Genomic DNA, 18,289 nt, shown 5'->3' with positions numbered 1-18,289 from the left:
ATATATTTCCATTTTCAGTAGAGGCCCTGGGAGAAAAGCTCCAGTAGTAGACAAATTAATTATAAAATTTGAAATAAAAATACACGTGATGCAAATCATGGTTGATACATAGTAAATGAAAGTAGTTAAGTAAAGATACTAGAACAAGTAAATAAAAAAATGGAGATAAAAGATGACATATACATTAATATAAAGTTACAAATATTATGTGCAAAATTAATTACACAAAAAAGTGAGAAAAGGGTCTGAACAAATAATGAAAATAAGAGTGTTTTGTGATTAACAACAGTACAAAGTCCAGTCTGTTCCATTGTGTTCACCAGTTCATTTCTGCTTCAAAAAGTATGCAAAGTGTTTGCAATATATAGAAAGAGGTGCAAATAAAAATTAGCAAAACTAGATGGTTAGTCAGGGTTATAAGTTAGTAAAAGTAGGGTTATAAGGTAGAAAAAGCAGAAGGTTAGCCAGGGTTACTGCAGGGGCATAACAGTGTGTTTTAAGGTGTTTTTTGAGGTTTTGTTTAAAGAGAGGCAAGGAAGTAAGTGATGTAAGATCGTTGGGGAGTAGGTTCCAGTTTTTTTCCCACTACATTAGAAAACAGGGAATCACCAGCTGTGTTGTTAGTCTTGGTTATGTTAGCTAGAAGTTTGCTAGAAGAGCGTAGGGAGTTTAGATTTTTATAGGGGATTATGAGATTGGATAGTACAGGAATGCTATTAGGTTGATAAAATATCTTATGGGCAATGGTTAGTTGGGAGATATTCAGATGGTTTTCAAGTTCAATCCAGCCTAGCTGCATTAGATTTAAACAGTGGTGAGTTCTAAAGGGATTGCCAGTGGCAAATCTGGCGATGCTGTTGTAGGCATATGCTAGTTTGACAAGATTATTTTTTTTGAGGTTAGTGTATATGGGACAGGCATATAGCAGTGTTGAAATTAAATGGGAGTGTGCAATTTTGGTTCTGGCTATTGGAGTTAGGAAACTTTTGATTCGATATAAGGAGCCTATTTTTCTGTTGACAATTTTTATGGTATTATTTATGTGGATATCAAACATAAGATTATTGTCAATAGTTATTCCTAACAATTTGGTGGTAGAGTCGGGGTATATGGTAGTGTCATTATTGGAGATGATAGAGAAATCTATAGGGGGGGGACTTGCTAGTGGGTGTAAAGAGAAGGAGCTTGGTTTTTTTAGCATTAAGAAGGAGGCAACGTTTTGTAAACCATGTTTCAACAGTATTAAAAACATTTTGAGTCAGAGACTGTAGCTCAGATGTGGAACTAGCTAAGCATATTAATGTTGAATCATCTGCATATTGAATGCAGGTGGCTTGTGGGATTGCTACATGTAGGTCGTTGATAAAAAGGGAAAAAAGAAGTGGGCCTAGAATGGACCCTTGAGGAAGGGATGATATATTATTTTCCCAGAGAACTGCTTGTTGTCTATTGGTTAGGTAGGAGATGATTCAATAGTATGTCCTGGCTTTCTGCCTGAATTAGACAATTGTCCAGGTATGGGTATATTTGAATATTTCTTTGCCTGCAAAATGCAATGACTGGAGCTAGACACTTTGTGAATACCCTGGGCGCAGTAGATAAGCCAAAGGGCAGTGCAGAGAACTGATAGTGCATGAAACCTGCTTTGAAATGTAGGTATCTTCTGCAAGATTCCCTGATTGGGATGTGCAGGTCGGCTTCCTTTAAATCCAGTGTTGCCAACCAGGCATCCTTGCCTAGCATACGTAGCAACTGGTGAAGAGTTAGCATCTTGAATTTTGGGATCACCAAAAAAGTGTTTAGGATAGAGAGATCCAGGATAGGACAACAGGAGTTGTCTTTTCTGGGCACCAGAAAAAGTCTTGCATATAAACCTTGTCCCCTTTCCTCTTCTGGGACAGTTTGAATGGCCCTTATACTTAAGGGAGAGAGAACTTGCTTTTGAGCTTCTTCCCACTGATTTAGGAGTAGATCTGGCCAACCGTTTGGGGTTGGTAAAATGTGGAAGTGGAATCTGTAACCTTGGGAAACTATATTTAAAACCCATTTGTCCTGGGTAATGAAATCCCAGTTTTTTGCCTGCACAGCAATCTTTCCCCCTAAAGGAGCAGTCAGTTGAGAAGGGCTTGGAAGTTTTAAAGTTAAGCCATTGAGACAGTTTACCATAAGGGGCAGTCTTACTACTCTCTGTTTTGGAAGTGGGAGCCCCCCACTGCTTAGTCCTGTGCGTACCTTGGGACTGAAACCTGAGTGTTCTGCTGGTTCTGGGTTTGGACTGAGAAGGCTTGCAGGAAAGGACCAGTTCTTAGAGGGCCAATGCCTACTAAATCTTGGAGGCTGTACTTGCAGGAAATCTTTTAACAGTTTTCATACATTTAGCTTTTTCCACCATCATTTTAAGTACTTCTTCTGCTTTGTTACCAAACAAGCAGTCCTGGTTTAAGGGAGCATCCAGCAATTTAGCTTTAACATGATCTGGCAAAGATTGCTCCTTAAGCCAAGCATGCCTTTTAAGTACAGACCCAGTAACAGCAGCCCTGTAAGATGCCTCTGATGAATCAAAACCACATTGCAAAGTATGTTTTCCAACTTGTTCAGCAGAATGCATTAAATCCTGTAAATCCTTATTTTCATCACAGTCAGGAATCAACATCATTTTCTGTTTAAGCAATCCAATAATATGCTGCTGATACTTTAACATATGAAACTGGCAGTTTAAGGGCCTAATGGCCAAGGTTGCAGAAGTGTATACCTTCTAACCCCATCTATCCAGCGCTCTGGAATCTCTATCAGAGGGGGTAGGGTTTTTGGCAGTAGTAGCCTTTAATGACCTTGGGTCCCTGTGAAATGGTCTCAGGATCCAAAGTAGGATTTTTAAAGAGGAACTTGTGAGAGTCAGGAACCCTGTAATATCTATCTGGCTTTCTGGGAGCAGGAGGTAAGGAGTCAAGGGCCAAGCTAGACTCCAGAAAGGCATAATCAACAATGTCCAGTACAGGGGGGATAGCTAAAGGCCTGTGCTGGGGCAGGAGTAAAAAATCCCTAAGCCTCTTTTCAGAATCAGAGTAATCCTAGCTTTCCCAGTGAAAATCTACTCCCTAACAGTATGCAAGGTTTCAAAGAAAGAGAAATCCTCTGGAGGGGAAGCAGAGGGAACAGATTCCTCTGCATCAGAATCCTCATAGGCAGATAATGGTAAATCCTGGTCATCAGAGGAAACAGAAATTTCAGAATCCTGATCAGAAGAATCATAAGCAAATTCAGTCATAGGTCTCTTAGAGGGAAAAGGTTGGCTTCCCCTGATTAAAGTAATAAGGTCTTCAGCCATTCTTATCATTTGTTTTTTTTTTTTTAGGCATAGAGGCCTGACCATGCAGTCTGGGCGTCAGTTTTCTAGGCATGGATAGAGTTTTAGGCCTTGAAGAAGAAGATGGCATCGGTTTAATATGCAAGTCAGTAGGCCTGAATAAACCCTCAGAAGCCGATGCCTGCACAGCAGCTCCAGACCCATCCAAGGTAGAGACATCGGCAGGTTCTACAGTAGAAGCATCTTGCGGCATACTGGACTCCGAATGGGTCTCAGTAGAGGCCTGCGAATCTGAAGTAGCAGGTATCAGAGGCTGCGAAAGCGCCTCACTGAGTACCGGCAAACTGGTGACTAGCTTAGGAGAGGCGTCGTCGGCAGCTCTGGACCTAGGCGGCCTGTCTCTGTCCTTATCTTTGTGTTTTTTCGGAATGTCGGAAGTCGGATGGCTTACCAAAGCCATATCTGGATACTTGAACCGAGTACCAAAATATTTAGAAGCGTAAATATACCGACGACGAATAGTTCGTTGTTTAAATGAGGCAGAAAACCGACAGCGGGGTACGTCATGGTCAGGGCCTAGGCAAGGAATACAGTATGAATGAAAATCTTTATGAGGTATTTGCTTTCCACAAGAAATACAATTATTGACTTTACTGACATCGGTTTAGAGCAAGAAAAAGTTTCCCCCAATGGTGTACTTCGCTTTAGTTGAAGACTTCGGTTCTGAAACTCGAAAACAAAAATTTCAGCAGTCGGCTGACCAGAACTTGCGAGCTGCTTCTGCTTCAGGCAAAGCACGGCAAGAAAGACTGGTGTAATGGCGTCAGCTGCATGATTTATACCCCTGACTACCCGATGTCATGGAAGATAAGACAGCAACCGACGCAGGACCCAATACTTTGATAATCAGGCCGACTAAGGGCTACTGCAAGTAGATAACCCAAATGTGATGACTGAAACAGTGAAACACGAAGAACATCAAGACATCTGTAGTGTTACCCTTCTCCTAACAGGAAGGGAAACATTTCCTTCCATGTGATTAAGCTCATTCATTCCTGGTGTTTAGAAAACAGCCTAAGTTCATACCTAAACCCAGGCTATGTGGCAAGACGCTGTAAGCTTAACTGTCAGTTCCATTAAAGCAGCACCATTCCATTACCTCCTCAACTACTGGCATATTATTGTCAAGTGAGTACATTATTCTGTTGCAAGATTCATGTTGTTACATGCTGCACCCAAAAATAAAGTTTGCATACAGTTGTTATCCTAGAAAACAATGAAATAAAGTGGGAGTCAGCAAAAGAATAATATGCAGAATTAAAGCAGCAGGAATTTGAAGACTTGACATTACCAAAGAGTAATCCATACCAGATAGTGCTTTAATGAAACAGCATCTGAAATGATTAGATATACTAGAAATACTATAAATGCACAAAAGCAAATTTAAGTGAGCCTCACTCTACCAAAACAGGTACTGTTACCATACAGGAAAAGGCTGCTAAGGCACATCACAGACATTTCTGACTTACCAACCACTGTTCTGTAGCCCTCCGGAAAGCTTTGTATGAAGTCATGAGCATTGGACTGCTTTGCAGCTGTAAAAACCTCTTCATCAGTAGCACTGGGCTTGCCAAAACGAATGTTCTCCATGATGGAGGTGCCAAACAACACTGGTTCCTGTAAGACAGTATATGGTAAAACAGTTTATTTGTAAGGTTTTGTTCAGGGCAGTGAGGAAGAAACCCTAACCATCTACCACAACAGTGCATCTTTAATGTAAGCAGGGGATATACATACCAAAGTAATTAATCGTTATCAACAATATTTCCTGTATATATATATATATATATATATATATATATATATATATATATATATATATATATATATATTTTATTTATTTTTTTTATTTTACATTTGTTGACCGGGCTAGTCTAGCTGGATATATGTCCATTTTCAGTAGAGGCCCGGGGAGAAAAGCTCCACACACAACATACACAAGACAATTTGACAAATTGTTAATAAAGACTTACACATACAAATATACATTTAAATCAACTATGTAGTAAAATCAGCATACATTTAAGGAACTCAAAAATTAAATTCATACACAATGTACTGTAGATTTCAAGGCAAGTTTACCTAAAACAAATGGTTATGCAGTAAGGCAACAGCCAAGAAGATGACAGTAAAAGCTAGAAGGGAAGTGGAAGGAGTATGAAGGAAAGAGACGATAGGGCACAAGGCCAGAATTATAAGGAAGAGAGGAGAAGAAAAAAGACAGTCAAGACGAGGTGGGAGAGATAGTAGATGTAGGTCAGAGCATAAGAGGACAGGGGGAAGGGAAGCAGGGTAGATGTTTGGTTTCAGGCAGAAGGAAGGGTAAAAGGTAAGGAGAGAGTAAGGAGAGGGAAGTTAGCCTGGAGTACTACAAGAACAGAGCCAGTGGTTTTGGTAATGTAGTTTGATTTGTTGTTTGAAGAGAGGTAGGGATGAGATTAGTGTTAACTCTGTAGGCATCAAATTCCATACTCTGCCTACAGTATTGGTGAAAAGAGAGTCACCAGCTATGTTGTGGGCCTTTATGGGTTTGGTCATAAGTTTACAGGAGGAACGAAGAGACGTGAGATTGTTATAATAGAGTAGTAGTTGTGAAAGTATAGGGGTGTTACTAGGTTGGTACAGTAGTTTGTGGGCAATTGTAAGTTGTGAAATATTAAGATAGTTTTGTAGTTCCAGCCAGCCTAACTGTTTCAAATTGAGGCAGTGATGTGTTCTAAAAGGGTTACTAGTGGCGAAGCGGGCAATGTTATTATAGCAAGTTGCTAGTTTGTTTAGGTTAGTTTTTTTAAGGTTGGTGAAGATAGGAGAGGCATAGAAGAGAGTTGATATAAGATGGGTGTGAGCAATAGTAGCTCTAGTTGATTGGGTAAGAAAAGGTTTTATACGGTATAGTGATCCAAAAATTTTGTTAACAGTTTTGATAGTGTTGTTGATGTGTTGGTCAAAAGAGAGATTGTTATCAATGGTAATACCAAGTAGTTTTGTTGTAGAGTCAGGAGAGATGATAGTTTTGTTGTTTGAGTAGATAGAGAAGTTAAGTGGAGAGGCAGTGGTGGGGGTGAAGAGGAGAAGTTTGGTTTTTGGCATTGAGAAGTAGATACCGTCTAGTAAACCATGTTTCTACAGTGTTGAATGTATTTTGAGTTAGAGTGGTTAGATCAGAGGAGGTGGATGCTGAACAAATGATAGTAGAGTCGTCTGCATATTGAATGCAGGTAGCTTGAGGAATTACAGAGTGGAGATCATTAATATAGAGGGAGAACAGGAGAGGGCCAAGGATAGAGCCTTGAGGGACACCAATTGCAATGGGAAGTAAGGAGGAGATATGGTTTTCCCAAAGAACGGCTTGTTGTCTGTTACTGAGGTATGATGTAAACCAGTTAATGGCAAGGCTGTCAAATGAGAGGGATTTGAGAATGCTAATTAGAGAAGAGTGGTTGACCATGTCAAAAGCTTTAGAGAGGTCAATGAATAGGGCAGAAGAGAGTAGGTTCTTGTTGCGATTGCTGTTAATGGTATCTGCAAAGGAAAGGAGGGCAGTGGTAGTACTATGGTGGGGTCTAAAGCCATGCTGACAGTGAGCTAAAATATTGTGAGTAGAGAGGTACTGTACCAGTTGCTGATGTATACATTTCTCCATAATTTTGCTAATGGAGAGAGAAGAGCAATGGGTCTAAAGTTTGAATAATCAATAGAGTTACCACCTTTATGTAGTGGGATAATATGAGAAATTTTCCAGATATGAGGGATGGTTCCTTCTTGGATGGTTCTATTTATGAGTAAAGAAATTGGGTAAGCAATTTCTTTGGCTGATTCTCGTAAGAATAGGGGAGGGAGCTTGTCAGCAGAGGGAGTACATGGTTTGAGTTTGAGAAGTAGTTTGAAGATGGTAGAAGTAGAGATGGGTTGTAAAGAGAAGCTACAGTTAGCGTTTAAGTGATTGTTAGGAGGATAAAAGTTATTAGTGTTTAATTGTCTAGCGAGATTGCATAGTATCAGAGAAGAATGAGTTAAAAGTATTTGCAGTTTGAAGAGGGGTGTCAGGGTTGGCATTTAGTGGGGAGGGAGTTTTGGCAGTACCAGGAGTAAGGAGTCTATTAATAGAAGACCAGAATTGTTTTGGTTTATTTAGGTTAGTTTCTTGTAGGTTGCAGTAGAACTTTCTTTTATCTGTGAGGATGGCTTTTTTGGTAAGATTTCTAAGTTGGCGAAAGTGATGAAAATCAGAGCTGATTCTATGGGACCTCCATTTGTTCCAGAGCTTGTTTTTGGAGAGTATTAGTTTTCTAGTTTCATTTGAGAGCCAAGGGGCTGTATTAGATTTCATTCTAATAGTGCGTTCGGGGGCATGATTGTCTAGAATAGAAAGGAAAGTAGAATTAAAGAATAATACTGCTTCATTAAGTGGAAGAGCTTTTAAAGGGTTCCAGTTGCAAGTTCTGAGTTCGTTCTGAAAAAGGTCGGTTTTGAAGTGTTTAGTGGAACGTATTTTTCTTATATTAAGGGGGGGAAGATAATCAGACTTTTCTCTTGCAATGTATGTTAAACAGTGATCACTGAGGTCATCAGGCAGGGTCCCAACATTATAAGTGATATTAAGTTTGTTTATAAGAATCCAGTCTAATATAGTCTGTTTTCTGTTTAACTTATTTACTCTTGTTGTGGATGTAATGGTTTGGGTGAAACCATTTAGGTTAATGTGGGAGATGGGATTATCATTATTAATAGCATTCCAGTCAATATTTAAGTCACCAAGAATGATGGTTTCTTGGGGGTAGTAGTTGGAAACCCAATTAAGAAAGTCTTCTACAACTGGTATGTTGTTTCCTGGAGGTATGTAAATACAGATGATGTAAAGGGCTTTTTTGGCATTAAGTTGAAGTTTTGATATGATGGCTTCCACTTTACTATCTTGGGTTGGATAGGCTGGTAGGGTAGAGATATTAAGATGGTTCTTAAACAGTATTGCTACACCACCACCCTTTAGTTGTTACGGTCAAGCCTGTGTATATTATAGCCTTGTGGTATAATTTCAGTATCTTTAGTGGCTGGCTTTAGCCAGGTTTCAGAGAGACAGAGAATGTCAAAGCTGTGTATATCTAGGAGGGTGTGAAGGTAGGGTACTTTATTATTTACACTGCGTATGTTAAGGTGTCCTATGAGGAGTGTAGTATTGGGGCCATGTTTGGGTGTTTGTGTAGAAGGATGTATGGGGCCAGGGTTAGGATGGATGTCACCATCTTGTAAGGTAGGATTGATAGGTTTAGATGAGATTTTGATAATAAGAAGGGTTAGAGGTCTCACTTTTTTGTTAGAGTGTAGAGTGTAGGAGAGATGGGAGTACCTGTGGTATTTGGGTAGGAGGTATCTTGGGGTAGTATTGGTATTGGAGAAAGAATTCAGAGAAGTATAGAAGGAAGAAGTGTGTGGCTGTGAGTTTGTTTGTTGAAGGAGAATTGGATACTCGAAAAAGGTAAGGAGGTAGGTATATATATATATATACATACATACAGACACACACACACACGTGTATATATATATATATATATATATATATATATATATATATATGTGTGTGTGTGTGTGTGTGTGTGTGTGTGTGTGTATAGAAATGTATTTACTCCTGCCATTGTGGTCTCATTTGTGGATGAAAATGGACTATGGACCAGCCCACTTCCTGGTTAACAAATGATACAGATAGCGAAACATGTAAGCAGATATGATATAATGTACAAATGTGACATAACTTTCATGTATTTCCTGTAAAGGCAGTACGTAAAAATGCATTTCTGTAAAACTAGACTAGGCAAGGTGGAAGATTTTACTGCACATCTTTGAAAAAAATGTTTTTAACCTGGTGAATTAATTAGGTAGTCTCAAAAAAACATACCAAAACAGGAAAGTGGAAGAAGGGGAACTAGACTTGCTGATTATGATTTCAAATATCTACTGTGCAGTAAGTTATACCATAAAAATACATTCAAATTAAATGATTGGCGTAGCAGTACACCTCCTGATGTAGCTCCTTCTGTTGGTAATACCCACAGGACTTAAATCAAGTGCTGAATTTCTGTAACAACTTCCAAGCAGCCACCATTGAGGGAATGCCTCCAAACTAATATCAGCGGTATTTCAACGACTGTACAGAAATGACAGTAGCCTGTGTGTCTTCCAGTTGTTTCTCCATTCAGCCATTTCCTTACAGAGAAGAGAACAGTAGCAAAATGACAAAGGCACAGGAAGCAAACATGTCACTTAGTTCTGTGGACTGTATGTATATATAAAAAAAAAAAAAAAAAATAGCTTTACAGGGACCGAAAAAGAAAAACAAACAAAAAAGCACGAAGGACAAGAATGCGTAAACCTGCTGCAAAAGTTATTCTCAGAAATATACTGTAGTAAGTAGCTTATAATACAAATGAAGCAGTTCAGAATCTGAAGTAGTTACTGTTTGTTCAGGAAAAAAAGAGGAAGGAAAACCAGTTGAAAAGAAGCCCTGATGAATTATGCAGCGAAATGCAGAGCTCCGGATAGAGTATGCAATAATTTGTGAGGGCTCAAATAGGTTATTAAGGTGGCACAACACTACTGCTGTCTATGTGCATGATATAGAAACAGAAAGCAAAGATGGTCACAGTATTATTGGTATGAACTTGACTGGCCAGATTGTTACTGCTCTCCTACATTTCACATGAAAGAAGACAAAAATGAATTCTACTATCCTTTTGGCTCATGGTAAAGGGCACAAAAAGCTGGTTATCTTTAAAGGACAGGTACAAACAAATCTGTTGATGAATATCCAAGCATAAGAAGTGGCAGCAGATGACTTCAAAGCAATGGGGGACTGCATGAAGCAACTAAATGTGTAGAGCTAAATGCAGTGGGCTCTGCTACTCCAAGTCCATGACCATTATGAGTGGTCAAACAAACAGATGAGAACATTCACTTTCACTGACAGACTACCTCAATATGTATCCACTCATTATAGCTACTTTACTGACTATGTACACCTTAGATGTCTGGCTGCAATCAACAATGCTAGCTTTAGTTAAAATGGAGCCTTAGACAAAGGACTCCATTGGCCTCCCTTTTGCCCACAAGTCCCTTTCTGCATTTCCCTAATGCCCTCCCATCTTTTCCTCATTCTAGCCCCACACAATTCAGACAGACTACTTCTTTCATGCATTTCCACTCCTGCTGTCTTACAATTTAGATCTCCTGTGCTTTTTCCACACCTTAACTGGCCAAGACTTTACTGTAATAAAGTCTGGAGGAAGGAAATGAATTAAGCAAGGGGTCTGGGAGCTGCTATACCACCAGAAGTAAGAGAGATCTAGATACTCTGAGGTGCATCTTATTGCATTTTTACAACCTTTTTATTTCATGATGACCTGCACAAAGACATTACAAATGAGGAAAGATATTCAGTCTTAATGTTTTTTTTCAAGTTAAAAATCATTTTGCCTAGTGCTTAATGTTCACAGTTAGGAAAATAGCAGTTCCCAATAAACCACAGTGATAAATGCATATATAAATCTCACACAAAAGGCATTGGTGAACAGAAAACTAGACTCAACAAACTCAAAAACTGCACCAGTGCTGAAGGAATGAATGCGGTGAACCACAGGGGCACACTAGTAAAAAAAATCCCTTACTGAAAAGTACAAAAACTTCTTATCTTTTCATGTTTAAGCTGAAAAGATTTTCATTCCTCCTAAATACAACGGGACTTCATCAGAATAATAAAAGGAAGTCCTACCCACATCTACAGGTTTATATAAAGATACAATTAATCACATGACATGTAATTAAGTTTGAAAACTAGTTGCAACCTAAGCAATATTTAAAGGTATAACACTTAAAAAAGACTGAGTTAAAAACATTGACAACTCGTATAGTAATTTCTGCGCACCAACGCATGTTGTGTGAAATTTAAGCTTTTCTGTGACTATGCAATTGGATGTGGCAGTCCTAGAGCTGGAAACAGAAGCCAGCTGTTATTCATGGAACGTGATTTTGGCTTGTAAGCATTTCAAACGAGTGGAAGCATGCTTTCAATCAACAAGCAAATTGGACCAGCACTAAGGTTAACCGTACTTGGAGAACAAATTTCAAAGTAGCAAAGATAAAAAAAAAAACTCCAGGTATCTGGAATGCTGAGTATGTAAGATACAGAGTATGTAAGATACAGAAGTTTAATCAAAAATCCACAAAACATTTGGGAGAAAACTTTCCTCAGTGTGTAGATGTTTTTTATCTTTGACATGCTTTCAATCACCAGAGAGTTAACTAGACTTATCATTCTTCTTTCCTGTGTCATGAAGAATTTTGAAAACAGCATACTTTGGCAGTTCCACAGAGGAATGGACGCTCAAATGGTTCCCCTTTACCACCACAAGGTACTGTATGTGACTTGCATGCTGGTTTGGGTGATAAATCAGGGGCACCATTATTTACAGTGAACCTGTGTCAACTGAGGATTCTTTTAATGTTTGGCTTTTGAAGAACTTTTTGTTATGTAGTGAACATTTTTATATGACTGCACCTGCTGACTGCGGAAACTTGTGTGGCTTTATTTTAAACTTTGAAAAAAAGTTGGTGAAGTTGCAGGGGTTGCAATTAGATAACTCCTTTCTCAGTGAATGTATTAGGGTAAAGAGGGTCCCAGAGGGGCTTAGATATTGTAAATATCCCAACTGAGTGGAACTAGGCTCTGATATCCACAAAGTATTGACAGATATGTTTAACAGACAGGGTCTTGAACTCCTTGCCTGTATTGTATGCAACAATGAAGTACTGATCAACAAGTTGTGCAGTGAGATAAAATTTTTGAATGAACAAATTAGAACGATCTTTTGTTTCACATGTATAAGGAAGAGTATGAGCAGGTATTTATTAGAGTTGAAAAAATGGCCAGCACTCCATGTCCGCAATAAAGCACACTTTATTAATATTGAATTAAAAATTATACAGAGGCATTTAATAGGCAAAGCAGACCCGTTTCGGCCAAAAGCCTTCTTCAGTGCCAAAAGTTAATATACAAGTAAATTGTACCACATTAAAACAGGCACACACACACACACACACATATATATATATATATATATATATATAGGAACACTTTATAATACTGAAATTCTGAAATATCGAATTTCAGAATCCTGATATTATAAAGACAAAAGCTCCAAACACCGAAACCCCAAAAGCGTGAATTTCAAAATCCTGAAGTTCGGAGATGTTGAAGTAGTGCTTCTGGTGATGTCCTTCGTGGTTCACTGTTGCAGTCATCACTGTAGGGTTCTTCCTGCCAGCAGCAGCCCCCGATCGGCCAGAATCCCAAAGTCTGTATTGGGCGCCAGCTGAGGTCGCATTTATCCTGACGTTAATGAGCCGGAAGGTATAAAGACCTCAGCTGACACCATTTCCCCAGTCTTTCTTGCCGCGTGGTGCCCTTTGCAGTTCACTGATGCCGGTCGGCCTGTTTCTGTTTGTTTTTGGATCTAATCCCAGGATTTTCATTTTTTACAGATAAGTACCCTGTTGGGGAGGTCTTTTTCTTGCTACAGTCAGATGTCAGAAAAAGTTAATAATTGTATTTCTTGTGGGAAGCAAATACCTCATAGGGATTTTCACTCTTACTGTATTCCCTGCCTGGGTCCTGACCACGACATTGTTAATTGTATGTTTTGTGTTAGATTTAATCAGCGTACTATTAGGCGTAGATATAACTTTGCCTTTTACTATTTTGGAAAAAGGTTTAATTATAACATGTCTTCAGATTCTTTTCCGGCTTCTGGGGTGTGTAAGAGGTGCAGGGATGCAGACAGGCCTCCAAGGTCCACAGCAAAGGATGTTACTCAGTTATTGCCAATTGCTGGTTAGTCGGTCGTCAGTGAGGTGCCTTTGCAGTCCCTGTCGTCCGTCTCTTTTGAACCAATTGCCTGTACCAACTCCGGTGTGGAGCTGATGGGGTCTTCAGAATTGCCAGGGACTGGACCTTCGGATACTGCTCCCTCAGTTGGGTCAGGAGCCGGTAGGCAGGTACCGGCTTCTGAGGGTGTTCTCAGGCCTTCACAGCTTCCTCTAAATGTGGATTTGGGTTTAAATGCTAAATCAAAGTCTAAGGCTCCAACTAAAGCTTAGTGGCTAGCACAGGCACCTTTTGATCAGGGTCCTAGGCCTCAGAGGCAGATGCTTAGGATGGCTGAAGATCTCTTAACTATGATCGGGGGTTCTCATCCCTCTCCTGACAAGAAGCCTAGATTACAGTCCAATTATGATTCTTCAGACCATATTTCTGTTTCTTCTGCTTCTTTCCTTGAGCAGGATTATTCTTTTCCTCTTTATGAGGATTCTGATGCTGAAGATTCCCTTCCTTCCACCTCTCCTCCTGAGGATTATTCTTTTGGTGAAACTTTGCATGATATGAGGGCGCATTTTCACTGGGAAGGGCAGGAATTCTCTGAATCCAAGAAAAGGCTTAGGGATTTTCTTCTTCTCCCACAGCATAAGCCTCTGGCTATTCCTCCTGTATTGGACATTGTTGATGATGTTTTTTTGGAAGCTTCTCTCTCTCCTGATTCTTTTCCCCCTACTCCAGCCAAACCGGATAAATATTATAGGGTTCCAGATTCTCATAAATTTCTTTTTAAAAATCTTTCACCTGATCCGGAAACAATCTCTCAGGGTCCTAAGGGTGTTAAAGCGGCCTCTGCTAAAAATCCTATTCCCTTTGACCGAGAGTCCAGGGCTTTGGAGAGATGGGGTAAAAAGGTTTATACTTTTGCTACATTGTCTATTAGGGCTTTGAACTGTCAATTTCATATGCTGAAGTGTCAGCAATACCTTTTGTCTCTATTTCAACAAAAGATGTCAGCTGTGTCTATTGGTGTGGATAATCAGGAGTTACAGGATTTATTGCATGCTATTGAACAAGTGGGTAAACATACCCTACATTGTGGTTTTGATTCTTTGGAAGCTTCTTGTAGGGCTGCAACAACTGGCACTGTTATTAGAAGACATGCTTGGTTAAGGGATCAAAGCTTGCCGGATCAGATTAAAGCCAAACTTTTGGATGCCCCTTTGCAGCACGATGTTCTGTTTGAGTCCAAAGCTGAAGAGGTATTGAAGAAAATGGAAGACAAAGCCAAATCTATGCAGACGGTTAAGGATTTTCTACAGGTGCAACCTCCTAGATTTATCAGACACTGGCCAACTAAACCTTGGTCCTTTCTGGGCTCAGACAGGTCTCAGAGAGGCAGATTCAGGCGTTCCCGAGGTAGGGGACAGTCACAGTCTCATTTTAGGAATAGGCAGTGGAGTGCCCCCTCTCCCAAGGGAGGTGAAGATAAGTCTCAACCATACTGAAAACAGTCTTTATGACTCTCCCTTTCTGGTTCCAGGAGCTCCTCTCCTGGAAGCTCCTTTGGGGGGAAGGATTTCTCTTTTTTATCAAAATTGGAACCACATAACCCGGGACAAATGGGTCCTGGACATAGTCTCAAGAGGTTACAGATTTCATTTCCACACTTTGCCAAAACTGAATGGTTGGCCGGACCTGCCAAATCATCAGTGGGCAGAGGCACAATGGCAGGTTCAGTCCCTCCTGGCTATGAGGGTCATAGAATTGGTGCCAAATTTAGAAATAGGGCAAGGTTTTTATTCCAGACTTTTCCTGGTTCCCAGGAAGGAAAATTTGTGGAGACCAGTCCTGGACCTCTCTGTACTAAACACCTTCCCAGATATACCAAAATTCAAGATGCTCACTCTGCAGCAGCTGCTGCCTATGTTGGGCAAGAACGCTTGGATGGTGACTTTGGACTTAAAAGAAGCTTACCTGCATATTCCTATAAGGCAAGAGTACAGAAGGTATCTGCATTTCAAAGTGGGCTCAAAACATTACCAGTTCTCTGTGCTGCCCTTTGGCTTATCTACTGCGCCCAGGGTCTTTACGAAGTGCCTGGCACCAGTAATGGCATTTTGCAGACAGAAGGGGATTCAAATTTACCCTTATCTGGACGACTGTCTTCTTCAAGCGGACGACAAAGACACTCTACTTCGGCATCTAGCCTTTGTGCAGCATCTTCTTCACTGCCTCGGTTTCACAGTGAATCTAAAGAAATCAAACCTGGTATCCACACAACAGATTACTTTCCTGGGTGCTCTTCTGAGTACTTCAACCCAGATGGCTTCCTTGACACCAGACAGAAAAGTGCAACTGGCATCTTTTTTCCGACACCTGGCTTCAATGACACAGCTGACTGCAAGAAAAATTCTGCAGGCTTTGGGTTACATGGCCTCCTGCATTCTGCTAATACCATATGCAAGGCTGCATATGAGGAAACTGCAGTTGTACCTCAAGAGTGTCTGGTCTCAGCATTACCACAGTTTGGAAACAGTTGTCACGATTTTGCTTTGTCTCCAGCGAGAGTTTCTTTGGTGGGCCAAAGCCTGTCTACAGAACAAGAGGAAGCCTTTTGTCCTCCGCTGACCAACCAAGATCTGACAACGGATGCTTCAGATTATGCATGGGTAGCCCACATGCACGGGAGATGTCTTCAGGGTGTTTGGACGAAGGAGCAAACGCACCTGCACATAAATTTGAAGGAGATGCTAGCTGTACAGAATGCCCTGATTGCCTTCAGGGACCTTCTTCTACCAGGACAATTGCTGATACGGACAGACAACACTACAGTGATGTGGTACATCAACAAGCAGGGGGGCTCTCACTCTTACCACCTGTGCAGATTAGCCATGAATCTCTGGTACACTGTTCTGACCTGCAGTGTCGATTTACAGGCGCAATTCCTGCCAGGGAAAGACAACACTCTGGCAGACGCATTGAGCAGACGCATTTCAGATCCACATGAACGGATGTTGGAAGTTCGGATATTCAGGATGATTAGAAAGGCTTGGGGATGTCCGGACATAGATCTCTCTGCATCCCCTCAGAATCATCAACTTCCAACATTCTGCACAATGACCTACCACAAACTAGCATGGAAAGTGGATGCCCTCTCATTCAGTTGGAAACACCTCTCAGTATATGCTTTTCCTCCCTTTCCTCTTCTACCTCGGGTACTTCTGAAGATAAAACAGGTCAGACTGCACATGATTCTACTGGCTCCCAACTGGCCTCGGCAATTCTGGTATTCCACTCTGATGAACTTGGTTCAGGAGCCTCCCTGGATTCTGCCTCAAATCCCTCATCTACTGTCTCAATGGGACAGCAGGATACTGCACAGTCATGTCGAGACTCTGCATCTAGCTGCCTGGTGGATCCAGGATCTGTAAACACCTCTGCCCTTTCCAAACAGGTATTGGATGTAATCCTTGAAGCTAGACGGCCCAGCACTAGAAAATCTTATGTGGGAAAATGGAAAAGATTTTGCTCTTGAAGTCAAGTCCAAGGTGGTGATTCTTCTGTTCCGAACATTCCTCTGATTTTACAGTATCTGACAGAGTTATTACATATGGGCCTATCTTTTTCGACTGTTAAGCTTCATGCTTCTGCACATTACAATACGGATCCTCAGATTTTTTCTCATCCATTACTTAAACAATTCCTTAGAGGGGCTAAGAATATTCGGCCCCCTATAAGGGCTCCTGTTTCCACTTGGGATCTTAACTATGTTTTGGAGAAATTAACTTTGTCTCCTTTTGAACCTGCAGCTTCCATGGATTTAAAATTTTTATCTTGGAAAACTGCTTTTCTTTTAGCTATTACCTCTGCTAGAAGAATTTCGGAATTGCAAGCACTCATGGCTGTGGAACCCTTCCTTATTTTTCATCAGGACAAGGTATTTCTACAGACTAATCCCACATTTATGCCCAAGGTGGCTTCGGCAGTGGCCTTGAATCAGTCTATTCATTTGCCTACCTTTTATCCTAATCCTCAAAGTGAGTAAGAAAGTCTTTTGCACTCTCTAGACGTGCACAGACAGCTTCGTCTATACCTGGACAGGACCAAGATATTCCAGAAATCTGATCAGTTGTTTGTCGCTTATGCTCCTACTGTTCAGGGGAAAGCAATCACTAAGCAAACTATTTCCAAGTGGATTGCCCATTGCATCAAGTTCTGTTACTCTTATCATGGCAATCCGGTTCCTGTTAATGTTAGGACTCATTCTACCCGGGCTACTGCTACTTCAGCAGCTTTTCTTTGTGGGGTTCCTACCAAGGATATTTTGGAAGCTGCTACTTGGAGTTCTGTACATACTTTTTCTAAGTATTACAACCTCCTTCTCTATTCTAAATCCAGGGCAGGTTTTGCAAGGTTTTGTGACTGCTCCCTCTGTTTCTCCTCCAGCCACCCTTTCTTAGCTTTGGGACTCAACCCTACAGTGATGACTGCAACAGTGAACCACGAAGGACATAGTACAGTTGTGTACTCTTACCATAAATGTAGATGTTCGAGTGTGTTCACTGTTGCAGTCCAGGTTACCCTCCCTCCTATCCCCTCTTTTTTTTTTCCTTGAGTATTGTCTGTTATGAGGTATTTTGGCTGCTGAGGTTTTGGGCATGATTTCTTTTTTAGCCTTTTCTTTCTGGGCACCTGACATCTGGGGCAAGAAAAACTGGGGAAATGGCGTCAGCTGAGGTCTTTATACCTTCTGGCGCATTGACGTCAGGATAAATGTGACCTCAGCTGGCGCCCGATCCAGACTTTGGGATTTTGGCCGATCGGGGGCTGCTGCTGGTAGGAAGAACCGTACAGTGATGACTGCAACAATGAACACTCTCGAACATCTACATTTACGGTAAGAGTACACACTGTACTTTGCGGTGTGTGAATGGATAGGTCGAAGTTCAGGTAAGTATTTATGTTTAAGGGTGTTGGTTAGGGGCTTTAGTGTTTGTTAGTGTGTGTTGTGACTGTAATGTGTGTGTGTGCGAGGGGAGTGTAGGTGTGAGATGGTG

The 18,289-nt window shown here is 40.8% G+C and overlaps 1 protein-coding gene across 1 annotated transcript in view; it reads right to left on the bottom strand.

Annotated features, from left to right (window-relative positions):
• The window catches only part of ABCB8 (ATP binding cassette subfamily B member 8), a 1,506,569-nt gene that overhangs the window by 354,924 nt on the left and 1,133,356 nt on the right, over positions 1-18,289 (bottom strand). Inside the window, exon 14 of the mRNA XM_044067605.1 lies at positions 4,837-4,984. Within this exon, the coding sequence (XP_043923540.1) occupies positions 4,837-4,984 (148 nt within the window). The remainder of the gene's footprint in view (positions 1-4,836; positions 4,985-18,289) is intronic.

The sequence above is a fragment of the Protopterus annectens genome, chromosome 3.part1 (assembly GCF_019279795.1).
Source record: "Protopterus annectens isolate FY-2018-M chromosome 3.part1, PAN1.0, whole genome shotgun sequence".
In the NCBI taxonomy this organism is placed as follows: domain Eukaryota; kingdom Metazoa; phylum Chordata; order Ceratodontiformes; family Protopteridae; genus Protopterus; species Protopterus annectens.
The sequence above is the reverse complement of the archived record's forward strand: the minus strand, read 5'-3'. Positions and strand labels throughout refer to the sequence as shown.